The sequence below is a fragment of the Macaca mulatta genome, chromosome 20 (genome assembly GCF_049350105.2).
Source record: "Macaca mulatta isolate MMU2019108-1 chromosome 20, T2T-MMU8v2.0, whole genome shotgun sequence".
Classification (NCBI taxonomy): Eukaryota; Metazoa; Chordata; class Mammalia; order Primates; family Cercopithecidae; genus Macaca; species Macaca mulatta.
The window spans coordinates 45794103-45806852 of record NC_133425.1 but is presented as its reverse complement, the minus strand read 5'-3'; the positions used below and the strand labels follow the sequence as shown (position 1 = coordinate 45806852).

Below are 12750 nucleotides of genomic sequence, written 5' to 3'. Positions count from 1 at the left end.
TTGCACTCTCGCCCAGACTGGAGTGCAGTGGTGCGATCTTGGCTCACTGCAAGCTCCGCCCCCTGGGTTCACGCCATTCTCCTGCCTCAGCCTCCCGAGTAGCTGGGACTACAGGCGCCTGCCACCACACCTGGCTAATTTTTTTTTGTATTTTTAGTAGAGACGGGATTTCACCATGTTAGCTAGGATGGTCTCGATCTCCTGACCTCATGATCCACCCGCCTCGGCCTCCCAAAGTGCTGGGATTACAGGCTTGAGCCACTGTGCCCGTCCAAAAATTTATTCTTTTTATATCTTATTTAAGAAAGTCTTTTTCTATTCTTGGGTCTTAAAGATGCTTTACTTTCATCTGAAGTTCTGAAGCTTTGCTTTGTACATTTAAGTCTTTATCTGGAATTCACTTTTGTGTATGGCATGAAGTAGAACTCAAATTCTATTTTCTCTTTTCAGGTAACCAGTTGTCTCAGTACCACCCTTTTGTCATTGACTTATAATCACCTCTGTGATATACTAAGATTATTCTATGTACATGGGTCTGTTTCTGTACTCTGATCTCTTCTGTTGGTTTAGTTGTCTGTCAGACCCACATTGTCTTATTATCACGTTACACAAATAATATCTGGTAAGACATATCATCTTATTCTGACCTTTTTCAAAACTATTGTGTTCTTAATCGTTCACTCTTCAAGGTAAATTAATGTAATTGGCATGTCGAATTCCATGAAAATTTTTGTTTTTAAATTTCAATTGGCATTACATCGAATGTATTGATAACTTGAGAGGATTGACTCTTTCAATTCATGAACATAGTATATCTCCTTTATTCAGGCCTTCTGCTGTGACCTTCAATACGTTCAATAATGTTTCAGTTTTTCCCAAAAGGTTTTGGGTATCTTTTATTAGATTTATTTCTATACACACTATGTTGCTTTTTTGGATAGTATTGTTTTTCTAACTGGTTATTTCTGGCATAGAGATGCCTTTTTTTTTTCCTTTGTGAACATATTATTCTCTCCTTTTCCAGTAGATGTCAGTAAAATACATTGAGCTCATTATTAAGAATATTTTCTTTGCAATGATGTCTTTTTACCCCTTAAAATGATTTGTGTATTTAAAGATATTGGTTCTGAAATATTTCTAAATTATCTCCCTTTGTTCCATTTAGGAGGATAAAAAGAAGCGAGATCGAGACCGGGTGGAGAATGAGGCAGAAAAAGACCTCCAGTGTCATGCCCCTGTGAGATTAGACTTGCCCCCTGAGAAGCCTCTCACAAGCTCTTTAGCCAAACAAGAAGGTTGGAATAACTCTGAATTAACTATCCTGAATGAGGATGCTGCAATTATTATAGCTCAGGAAAATAGTGGGGTTTTAGCTCCTAAGTTGGAGCTTTGTAATTGAATTTTTAAGTTTTTTCTCTCAAACTGCATAAGAGCTTTAAATTAGCTTCAATTTTGGATTGATACTCTCAGATAAATGGAATTTCTGTATGAGGTATTTAGTAATGGCTATTATTAAATAGAAAATGATCTAGTAAATAATACTCTCTAGAATACTCCTTTTTAAAACACCCTTTTCCCTTCTTTGCTTTAGAAGTAGAACAGACGCCCCTTCAAGAAGCTTTGAATCAACTGATGAGACAATTGCAGAGGTAAGTGTTTTTCCAATATTTTTATAACATAGAAATTAAAATGGTAAATGTGTAGCATCCAAACCACATTGTGCCTAACTCCAAACATACTTGATTTTAGTGAATGATAAATATTTTGCCTGGCAGCAGAAGTACTCCAAGAGGCTAACTTTTAGATATTCTTTATTTGGTTTGTTTCCCTGGCAACTTGAAGGGTGTTACATAATACTTTTAATGACAAATTTCTGTCTCTAAAGTAATTTCTGATGTTAAAACTTTAAGCCAGGAATAAACAATACAGCTATTTCCACTTTGCTAATAGATAGAAATACCTTCTGTGTATTTGTACAATGCTTATCATGCCATGAATGTTTAACAGTTATTAAGTATGGGAGAAAAAATAAAACACCATGAATAGAAATTATGGCCTTCTTTTAAAAGCAGAAATTTGTTTTTAAAATTTCAGTGCCTAGATTAAGCCAATGTTGAGTTCTTAAAAGGGAAAAGAATAACTCAGTCTTTATAAAACATTTATTTGGGGACGGGTGCTGTGGCTCACGCCTGTAATCCCAGCACTTTGGGAGGCCGAGGTGGGTGGATCACGAGGTCAGGAGATGGAGACCATCCTGGCTAACACGGTGAAACCCCATTTCTACTCAAAAATACAAATAATTTGCCGAGCATGGTGGCGGGCGCCTATAGTCCCAGCTATTCGGGAGACCGAGGCAGGAGAATGGTGTGAACCTGGGAGGTGGAGCTTGCAGTGAGCTGAGATTGCGCCACTGCACTTCAGCCTGAGCGACAGAGCAAGACTCCATCTCAAAAAAGTAAAATAATAAAATAAATAAATAAATAAAAATAAATATTTATTTTGATACCTCTCTTTACTCAAAGATATTTACATTATTTGCAAAGGGTTTATGGTTGTAGAGCATACATTTTTACAGTGGACTTTCTTTCATTGTATTGAACTTAAGTCAACCCAGAACACATTGTAAATAATTTTTCTCTAATGTAATCTGTATTCAATGCCTGTTTAGGTTTGCAGTTAAGATCAGAAGTTAGCCGAGTATAGTAGCTCACACCTGTAATCCCAGCACTTTTTGGGAGGCTGAGGTGGGAGGATCACTTGAGGCCAAGAGTTTAAGACCAGCCTGGACAACGTAGTGAGACCCCATCTCTACAAAAAAATAAAAATCCTAGTGTGGTTGCACACACCTGTAGTCCCAGCTGCTCCAGAGACTGAGGTGGAAGGATCACTTGAGCCCAAGAGGTTGAGGCTGCAGTGAGCTGTGATAGCACCATTGCACTCCAGCCTGGGCAGCAGAATGAGACCTTTTCTAAAAAAAAAAAAAAAAAAAAAAAAAAGAACTTACTGGTCTCTCTTCTTTTTTGGTGTTTGAGAAAAATTACATCTCTAGTCTTTATATTTAAATAACTCATTCATTACTTCACTACTTGTCCAAAGGGAGTGAATAGGTATTGGGTATTCCATTGCAGTTTACAAGGTGTAACTGTAAATGTCATGACTGCTTTACAGTTTTTCTTGCAACATAAGACCAGAATGTAAGTTAATGATGTCACCTTAAAAGAAATGACTTAATTAAAAGAAGACATTCAAATGGCCAATAGGTATATGAAAAAATGCTCACCATCACTAATAATCAGAGAAATGCAAGTCAAAATCACCGTGAGATACCACCTCACCCCAATTAGAATGCCTGTTATCAAAAGACAAAAAAAAGAAAAGCTGGCAAGAATGTGGTAGAGAAAGGGAAATTGTATATATTGTTGGTGGGAATGTAAATTAGTATCGCTATTATGGACAACAGTATGGAGGTTCCTCAAAAAATTAAAAATAGAACTGCCATATGATCCAACAATTCATCTACTGGGTATATATCCAAAGGAAATGAAATCAATATGTCCAGGAAATACCTGTACTCTCGTGTTAATTGCAGTGCTATTCATCGTAGCCAAGATGGAATCAGTCTAAGTGCCCATCAATGGATGAATGCATTTTTTAAAATGTGGTATGTATACACAATGGAATATTAATTCCACCATTAAAAAGAATGAAATACTATCATTTGTAACAACATGAATGAACCTAGAGGACATCATGTTAAATGAAATAAGCCAAACACAGAAGAACAAATACTGTGCAATCCTTTTGTAGTTCATAAGTGAAATGATTGGGTTTTCATGTTCCTTTGTGAGATATACCACCCTCAAACTTTGTTACAGCGTCAGCACATTACCAATCTGATGTGAAGACAGAAAATATGGTGAGGGCACAAATATGACATCATCTCATTCATGTGGGATCTTAAAAAGTTGATTTCATAGAAGTAGAGAGTAGAACAGTGTTTACCAGAGGCGAGGGAAAGGTAGAGGTGTTCAGCAGGTACAGAATTACAGTTAGATAAGAGGAATAAGCTCTGGTGTTCTGTTGCACAGTAAGGTGACAGCAGTCCACAACCATTTATTATATACATCAGAATAGCTAAAAGAAAGGATTTTGAATGTTCTTATCCCAAAGAAATAACAAGTGTTTAGGGTGATAAATATGCTAATTACCCTGATTTGATCATTACACAGTGATACTGAAGTATCCTTGTATATATGTATGTCAGTATATATGTGTCGAAACGTCATACTGTACCCTCTAAATATGTGCAATTATTATATGTCAATTAGAAACAAAATCTTAATGAAAAGAAAACACTTCAGAAAGTATTTCTTAGTCTAAAGACGTTAGCATTGTTAAAAACATTTTGGGAATTAGATCCCAGAGCCACACTGTTTTTGATTAGTTTTAGTGATTGGATGATTCCTTATCCTTACCAGGAGCTAAGCCTGATTAAAAAAAAAAAAAATCTAGTTGATCAAGTTTGATAATAGCATTTTTGGTCAAAACTAGACGGGGCTCTGTATTAAAATGATTGACCTAGGAGTTAGATAATTTCCTCCAAAGGGTAGCTTCAGGAGGCCACCCAGAGATGAATGCTGCCATTACGGTAACTCCTGTGGACGGTGCACATTTTGATGTATAGGTCCTGACTGGGTATTTTTGCTTGTTGTCATTTTTCAGTCTCATTGCTTAGGCACCCTGCTCTGAAAAACAAAGGCAGATTCACATAGACCTGAATCAGATTTCAACTCTTATTTAATGCATGGCTTAGGATAAATAATTTCAACCTCACTGAACCTCAGTATCCTCCAGTGGTGGAGGATACCACCACTTTGATGGCTTTTGTGAGGATTAGATATAAAATATGTCAAGTGCCTGCCACTTGGACTAGCAACATGGTAAATATGTTTTTAAAGTTGTTATTTTTTAAACCATATTTTTACTGTTATTCTGTGGAGTAAGAAAACTCTTGGTATGCCAGATTTCCAGAAGGAAAAAAAAAATCAGCATAATGATTTAATCATATAAAGCACTCGTTCTCAACCTGACAGTACTGGAAATACAAATGCAAATACTCAAATCCCAATGCCAATACTCACCCGTGGAAATATCACTGCCTGGACCCTACCCTTTTTCCCCAAGAGCTTCTGATACAGTGGGTCTAAGCTGAGTCTTCCTCCCGCTTCTTCCCTGCATTGGAATTTTTTTAAAGCTCCTGTGTGATTCTAATGTATAGCCAGTGTTGAGAATCTGTGATGAAGAGCACTAGTTTTCAAATTTGGGTTTCTGATTTTGGGGTTTTTTTGGTCTAGTCCTGTTTTGGCACACATATGGAGGTATAAAAAGGAGCTTTTTAATGTCAGTTTTTTTTTTAGCATCCCCCACATATGCATGATAAAAGTTATATCCATTGATGGAGAAAATAGACATACATGGACCAGAAATGCAAGCCTATTAGAAGTTAATATGGAGGATTGTAGATATATGTTAATAGTTACTATTTCAGCCTTTTCCCCTTTGGTTAATTAAAAATATGCAGTGCTGATCTCCCAAAGGTTAAATTGGTCAGTTAGTTGAGGTTTATTTTGCTTCATTTTTTCCTATATAGGTGGAGCTGTTAATTAATGAGGCTTTGTATTTTATAAGAAAGAAATCTCCATCCTGAGGGTACAGCTAGTATGTAAAACTTACTTGTTATTAAATAGTTAATAGACTTTAAAATCATTTCTTAAGCTTTCAGTTAAAAATATGTTAACATATTACAAATTCTTTCTGCATCTGAAGGGTTTCCTCTGACTTATGCTCCTAAACCGTTAGATTTGTTTGTAATAGAATAAAATATAACATTGTCTTTTGCATATCTTCACAGAAAAGATCCAAGTGCTTTCTTTTCATTTCCCGTGACTGATTTTATTGCTCCTGGCTACTCCATGATCATTAAACACCCAATGGATTTTAGTACCATGAAAGAAAAGATCAAGAACAATGACTATCAGTCCATAGAAGAACTAAAGGTAACTCTTCAGTCCTATATACACAAAATCTCGGTAGAAATCTGCATATCTGATATTCAGAATCTTTCTCATTGACCTTTTATTTTGCAAAGAATTGAGTTTATTTTAAGATCCAGTATCTCTGTGTTTTTTTTGCTTCAGAAAACTTTTTATGAGCTTGGTGATAGAAAACCAGATGAAATAGGTCATCTGATATCTTTCATTCATAATTATTTTTGTCTTTAGTGAAATTTTGAGTTTGATATGTGTTCCACAGTATATTTTTTCCAACCTTAGAGTGAAATTTTTAGCTTTAGATCAATACAAGTAAAATTAATATTTTAATGAAAGTTGAGGGTTTTTTCTATTTCTAGACATATAAGGTATGCATATTGTATTAGTCCATTCTTACACTGCTATAAAGAACTGCCTGAGAGTGGGTAATTTATGACGAAAAGAGCTTTAATTGACTCACAGTTCCACAGGCTGTACAGGAGACGTGGCTGGAGAGGCCCATGGAAACTTACAGTTGTAGTGGAACATGAAGGGGAAGCAAGCACATCTTCACATGGCAGCAGGAGAGAGTGAAGGGAGAAGTGCTACAAACTTACTTTCTTTTTTTTTTTTTTTTTTTTTTTTTTTAGATGGTTTACATTTTTTTAATTAAGTTGTGTTTTTTTGTTTGTTTTAATTTAAGTTCTAGGGTACATGTGCACAACATGCAGGTTTGTTACATATATATAGGTGTGCCATGTTCATGTGCTGCACCCATTAACTCGTCATTTACATTAGGTATATCTCCTAATGCCATCCCTCCCCCCTCCCCTGACCCCACAACAAGCCCCAGTGTGTGATGTTCCCCACCCTGTGTCCAGGTGTTTTCATTGTTCACTTCCCATCTCTGAGGGAGAACATGCGGTGTCTGGTTTTCTGTTCCTGTGTTAGTTTACTAAGAATGATGGTTTCCAGCTTCATCCATGTCCCTACAAAGGACGTGAACTCATCGTTTTTTATGGCTGCATAGTATTCCATGGTATGTGTGTGCCACATTTTCTTAATCCAGTCTGTCATTGATGGACATTTGGGTTGGTTCCAAGTCTTTGCTATTGTGAATAGTGCCGCAATAAACATACGTGTGCACGTGTCTTTATAGCAGAATGATTTATAATCCTTGGGGTATATACTCAGTAATGGGATGGCTGTATCAAATAGTATTTCTAGTTCTAGATCCTTAAGGAATCGCCACACTGTCTTCCACAATGGTTGAACTAGTTTACAGTCCCACTAACAGTGTAAAAGTGTTCCTGTTTCTCCACATCCTCTCCAGCACCTGTTGTTTCCTGACTTTTTAATGATCGCCATTCTGACTGGTGTGAGATGGTATCTCATTGTGGTTTTCATTTGCATTTCTCTGATGGCCAGTGATAATGAGCATTTTTTCATGTGTCTGTTGGCTGCATAAATGTCTTCTTTTGAGAAGTGTCTGTTCATATCCTTCACTCATTTTTTAATGGGGTTGTTTGATTTTTTCTTGGACTTGAGTTCTTTGTAGTTTCTAGATATTAGCCCTTTGTCAGATGAGTTGATTTTCCCCCATTCTGTAGGTTGCCTGTTCACTGTGATGGTAATTTCTTTTGCTGTGCAGAAACTTTTTAGTTTCATTAGATCCCGTTTGTCAATTTTGTATAAGGTGTAAGGAAGGAATCCAGTTTCAGCTTTCTACATATGGCTAGCCAATTTTCCCAGCACCATTTATTAAATAGGGAATCCTTTCCCCATTTCTTGTTTTTGTCAGGTTTGTCAAAGATCAAATGGTTGTAGATGTGTGGTATTATTTCTGAGGGCTCTGTTCTGTTCCATTGGTCTGTATCTCATGTTTTGGTACCAGTACCATGCTGTTTTGGTTACTGTAGCCTTGTAGTGTAGTTTGAAGTCAGGTAGCATGATGCCTCCAGCTTTGTTTTGGCTTAGTATTGTCTTGGCCATATGGGCTCTTTTTTGGTTCCATATGAACTTTAAAGTAGTTTTTTCCAATTCTGTGAAGAAAGTCATTGGTAGCTTGATGGGGATGGCGTTGAATCTGTAAATTACCTTGGGCAGTATGGCCGTTTTCACGATACTGATTATTCCTATCTGTGAGCATGGAATGTTCTTCCATTTGTTTGTGTCCTCTTTTATTTTGTTGAGCAGTGGTTTGTAGTTCTTGAAGAGGTCCTTTACATCCCTTGTAAGTTGGATTTCTTGGTATTTTATTCTCTTTGAAGCAGTTGTGAATGGAAGTTCACTCATGATTTGGCTCTCTGTTTGTCTCTTATTGGCGTATAGGAATTCTTGTGATTTTTGCACATTGATTTTGTATCCTGAGACTTTGCTGAAGTTACTTATCAGCTTAAGGAGATTTTGGGTTGAGACAATGGGGTTTTCTAAATATACAATCATGTCATCTGCAAACAGGGACAATTTGACTTCCTCTTTTCCTAATTGAATACCCTTTGTTTCTTTCTCCTGCCTGATTGCCCTGGCCAGAACTTCCAACACTATGTTGAATAGGAGTGGTGAGAGAGGGCCTCCTTGTCTTGTGCCAGTTTTCAAAGGGAATGCTTCCAGTTTTTGCTTATTCAGTATGATATTGGCTGTGGGTTTGTCATAAATAGCTTTTATTATTTTGAGATACGTCCCATCAATACCTAGTTTATGGAGAGTTTCTAGCATGAAGGCTGTTGAATCTTGTCAAAGGCCTTTTCTGCATCTTTTGAGATAATCATGTGGTTTTTGTCTTTGTTCTGTTTATATGATGGATTACGTTTATTGATTTGCATATGTTGAACCAGCCTTGCATCCCAGGGATAAAGCCAGCTTGATCGTGATGGATAAGCTTTTTGATGTGCTGCTGGATTTGGTGTGCCAGTATTTTGTTGAGGATTTTTGCATCAGTGTTCATCAGGGATATTGGTCTAAAATTCTCTTTTTTTGTTATGTCTCTACCAGGCTTTGGTATCAGGATGATGCTGGCCTCATAAAATGAGTTAGGGAGGATTCCCTCTTTTTCTATTGATTGGAATAGTTTCAGAAGGAATGGTACCATTCCTTTTGGTACCTCTGGTAGAATTTGGCTGTGAATCTGTCTGGTCCTGGACTTTTTTTGGTTGGTAGGCTATTATTGCCTCAATTTCAGAGCCTGTTATTAGTCTATTCAGGGATTCAACTTCTTCCTGGTTTAGTCTTGGGAGGGTGTGTGTGTGTCCAGGAATTTATCCATTTCTTCTAGATTTCCTAGTTTATTTGCATAGAGGTGTTTTAGTATTCTCTGATGGTACTTTGTATTTCTGTGGGATCGGTGGTGATACCCCCTTTATCATTTTTTACTGCGTCTATTTGATTTTTCTCTCTTTTCTTCTTTCTTAGTCTTGCTAACGGTCTATCAATTTTGTTGATCTTTTTAAAAAATCAGCTCTGGATTCGTTGATTTTTTTGAAGGGTTTTTTGTATCTCTATCTCTTTCAGTTCTGCTCTGATCTTAGTTATTTCTTGCCTTCTGCTAGCTTTGGAATGTGTTTGCTCTTGCTTCTCTAGTTTTTTTAATTGTGATGTTAGGGTGTCAATTTTAGATCTTTCCTGCTTTCTCTTGTGGGCATTTAGTGCTGTAAATTTCCCTCTACACACTGCTTTAAATGCGTCCCAGAGATTCTGGTATGTTGTGTCTTTGTTCTCATTGGTTTCAAAGAACATCTTTATTTCTGCCTTCATTTCATTATGTACTCAGTAGTCATTCAGGAGCAGGTTGTTCAGTTTCCATGTAGTTGAGTGGTTTTGAGTGAGTTTCTTTTCTTTTCTTTTTTTTTTTTTTAATCCAAAATGTGTTTATTGAGATGGTTTCCCACTCATCTTGATTCAGAGTGCTTTTAGTGCTGCTTCTTCCTAAAGGAACATCCTTCTGTAAGCCTTGCTTTTCCTCCTGTAGGCTGGCAGAGGACAGTGGAGCAGCCAACACACAAAACTACCGTTTGTGCATGGCTAAAGACCGTGGTGATTTTATAGCATCCTGGGCATTTCACATCCATGAAGTAGGAATTGGGGCTCTGCACCAGGCGTTTCTTCTTGTGTTTCCTCTTCTCTTCTGGGGAGGGATGAAGGAGATCCTTTGTGAGAGGCATGTTCTCGTGAGGGTAGGTCGTCACTGCCGGAAAGGCAAGTGAGTTTCTTAATCCTGAGTTCCAGTTTGATTGCACTGTGGTCTGAGAGACAGTTTGTTATAATTTCTGTTCTTTTACATTTGCTGAGGAGTGCTTTACTTCCAACTATGTGGTCAATTTTGGAATAAGTGCAATGTGGTGCTGAGAAGAATGTGTATTCTGTTGATTTAGGGTGGCGAGTTCTGTAGATGTCTATTAGGTCCACTTGGTGCAGAGCTGATTTTAATTCCTGGACATCCTTTTTAACTTTCTGTCTTGTTTATCCGTCTGATGTTGACAGTGGGGTGTTAAAGTCTCCCATTATTGTATGGGGGTCTAAGTCTCTTTGTAGGTCTCTTAAGGACTTTCTTTATGAATCTGGGTGCTCCTGTATTGGTTGCATATATATATTTAGTATAGTTAGCTCTTCTTGTTGAATTGATCCCTTTACCATTATGTAATGGCCTTCTTCATTTGTTTTCATCTTTGTTGGTTTAAAGTCTGTTTTATCAGAGATGAGAATTGCATCCCCTGCTTTTTTTTTGTTTTCCATTTGCTTGGTACATCTCCGTCCCTTTATTTTGAGCGTATGTGTGTCTCTGCACGTGAGATGGGTCTCCTGAATACAGCAAACTGATGGGTCTTGACTCTTTATCCAATTTGCCAGTCTGTGTCTTTTAATTGGAGCGTTTAGCCCATTTACATTTAAGGTTAATATTGTTGTGTGTGAATTTGATCCTGTCATTATGATGTTAGCTGGTTATTTTGCTCAGTAGTTGATGCAGTTTCTTCTTAGCATCAATGGTCTTTACAATTTGGCATGTTTTTGCAGTGGCTGGTACCGGTTATTCCTTTCTGTGTTTAATGCTTCCTTCAGGAGCTCTTGTACGGCAGGCCTGGTGGTGACAGAATCTCTCAGCATTTGTTTGTCTGTAAAAGATTTTATTTCTCCTTCACTTATGAAGCTTACTTTGGCTGAATATGAATTTCTGGGTTGAAAATTGTTTTCTTTAAGAAATATTGGCCCCCATTCTCTCTGGCTTGTAGAGTTTCTGCCAGGAGATCCGCTGTTAGTCTGATGGGCTTCCCTTTGTGGGTAACCCGACCTTTCTCTCTGGCTGCCCTTAACATTTTTTCCTTCATTTCAACTTTGGTGAATCTGACAATTATTTGTCTTGGAGTTGCTCTTCTCAAGGAGTATCTTTGTGGTGTTTCTCTGTATTTCCTGAATTTGAATATTGGTCTGCCTTGCTAGGTTGGAGAAGTTCTCCTGGATAATATCCTGAAGAGTGTTTTCCAGCTTGGTTCCATTCTCCCCCGTCACTTTCAGGTATACCAATCAGACATAGATTTGGTATTTTCACATAGTCCCATATTTCTTGGAGGTTTTGTTCATTTCTTTTCGCTCTTTTTACTCTTAAGCTTCTCTTCTTGCTTCATTTCATTCATTTGATCTTCAGTCACTGATACCCTTTCTTCCACTTGATCGAATTTGGCTACTGAGCCAAATTCAAATGACGCTTGTGCATGCGTCACGTAGTTCTGGTGCCATGGTTTTCAGCTCCATCAGGTCAGTTAAGGTCTTCTCTGCTCTGTTTATTCTAGTTAGCCATTTGTCTAATCTTTTTTCAAGGTTTTTAGCTTCTTTGTGATGGGTTTGAACATCCTTCTTTAGCTCAGAGAAGCTTTCTTCTCTCAGCTCGTCAAAGTCATTCTCCTACCAGCTTTGTTCTGTTGCTAGTGAGGAGCTGCATTCCTTTGGAGGGGGAGAGGCGCTCTGATTTTTAGAATTTTCAGCTTTTCTGCTCTGTTTTTTCCCCATCTTTGTGGTTTTATCTACCTTTGGTCTTTGATGATGGTGACGTACAGAAGGGGTTTTGTGTGGATGTCCTTTCTGTTTGTTAGTTTCCCTTCTAACAGTCAGGACCCTCAGCTGCAGGTGTGTTGGAGTTTGCTGGAGGTCCACCCCAGACCCTGTTTGTCTGGGTATCACCAGCGGAGGCTGCAGAACAGCAAATATTGCAGAACGGCAAATGTGGCTGCCTGATCCTTCCCCTGAAACTTCGTCTCAGAGGGGCACCCGGCTGTATGAGGTGTCAGTTGGCCCCTACTGGGAGGTGCCTGCCAGTTAGGCTGCTCGGCGGTCAGGGACCCACTTGAGGCAGTCTGTCCATTCTCAGATCTCAAACTCCATGCTGGAAGAACCACTACTCTCTTCAAAGCTGTCAGACAGGGACGTTTAAGTCTGCAGAAGTTTCTGCTGCCTTTTGTTCAGCTGTGCCCTGCCCCCGCAGTCAGGCCTCCTTGAGCTGCGGTGGGCTCCACCCAGTTCGAGGTTCCTGGCTGCTTTGTTTACCTACTCAAGCCTCAGCAATGGTGGGTGCCCCTCCCCCAGCCTCGCTGCCACCTTGCAGTTCGATCTCAGACTGCTGTGCTGGCAGTGAATGAGGCTTCATGGGCATGGGACCCTCCGAGCCAGGCACGAGATATAATCTCCTGGTGTGCTGTTTGCTAAGACCATTGGAAAAGCACAGTATTAGGGT

General features: G+C 38.5%; 1 protein-coding gene, 1 non-coding gene and 1 pseudogene across 8 annotated transcripts in view; 2 read left to right on the top strand and 1 right to left on the bottom strand.

The window, feature by feature from the left end:
* BRD7 (bromodomain containing 7) overlaps positions 1–12750 on the top strand; it is a 55198-nt gene that overhangs the window by 13155 nt on the left and 29293 nt on the right. For all 6 annotated transcript variants that reach the window (XM_077985625.1, XM_077985626.1, XM_015126105.3 and 3 more), the window contains exons 3-5: positions 1166–1295; positions 1592–1649; positions 5912–6056. In XM_077985625.1, coding sequence (XP_077841751.1) covers positions 1166–1295; positions 1592–1649; positions 5912–6056 — 333 coding nt within the window. The remainder of the gene's footprint in view (positions 1–1165; positions 1296–1591; positions 1650–5911; positions 6057–12750) is intronic.
* Positions 3796–3899, top strand: LOC114674522 (small nucleolar RNA U13). The gene has a single exon (XR_003725672.1). It is a non-coding gene; the product is annotated as a small nucleolar RNA U13 (small nucleolar RNA).
* On the bottom strand, positions 9855–10222 carry LOC694967 (small ribosomal subunit protein eS27 pseudogene; annotated as a pseudogene). Its single transcript, XR_013411586.1, has one exon. The product of XR_013411586.1 is annotated as a small ribosomal subunit protein eS27 pseudogene (transcript).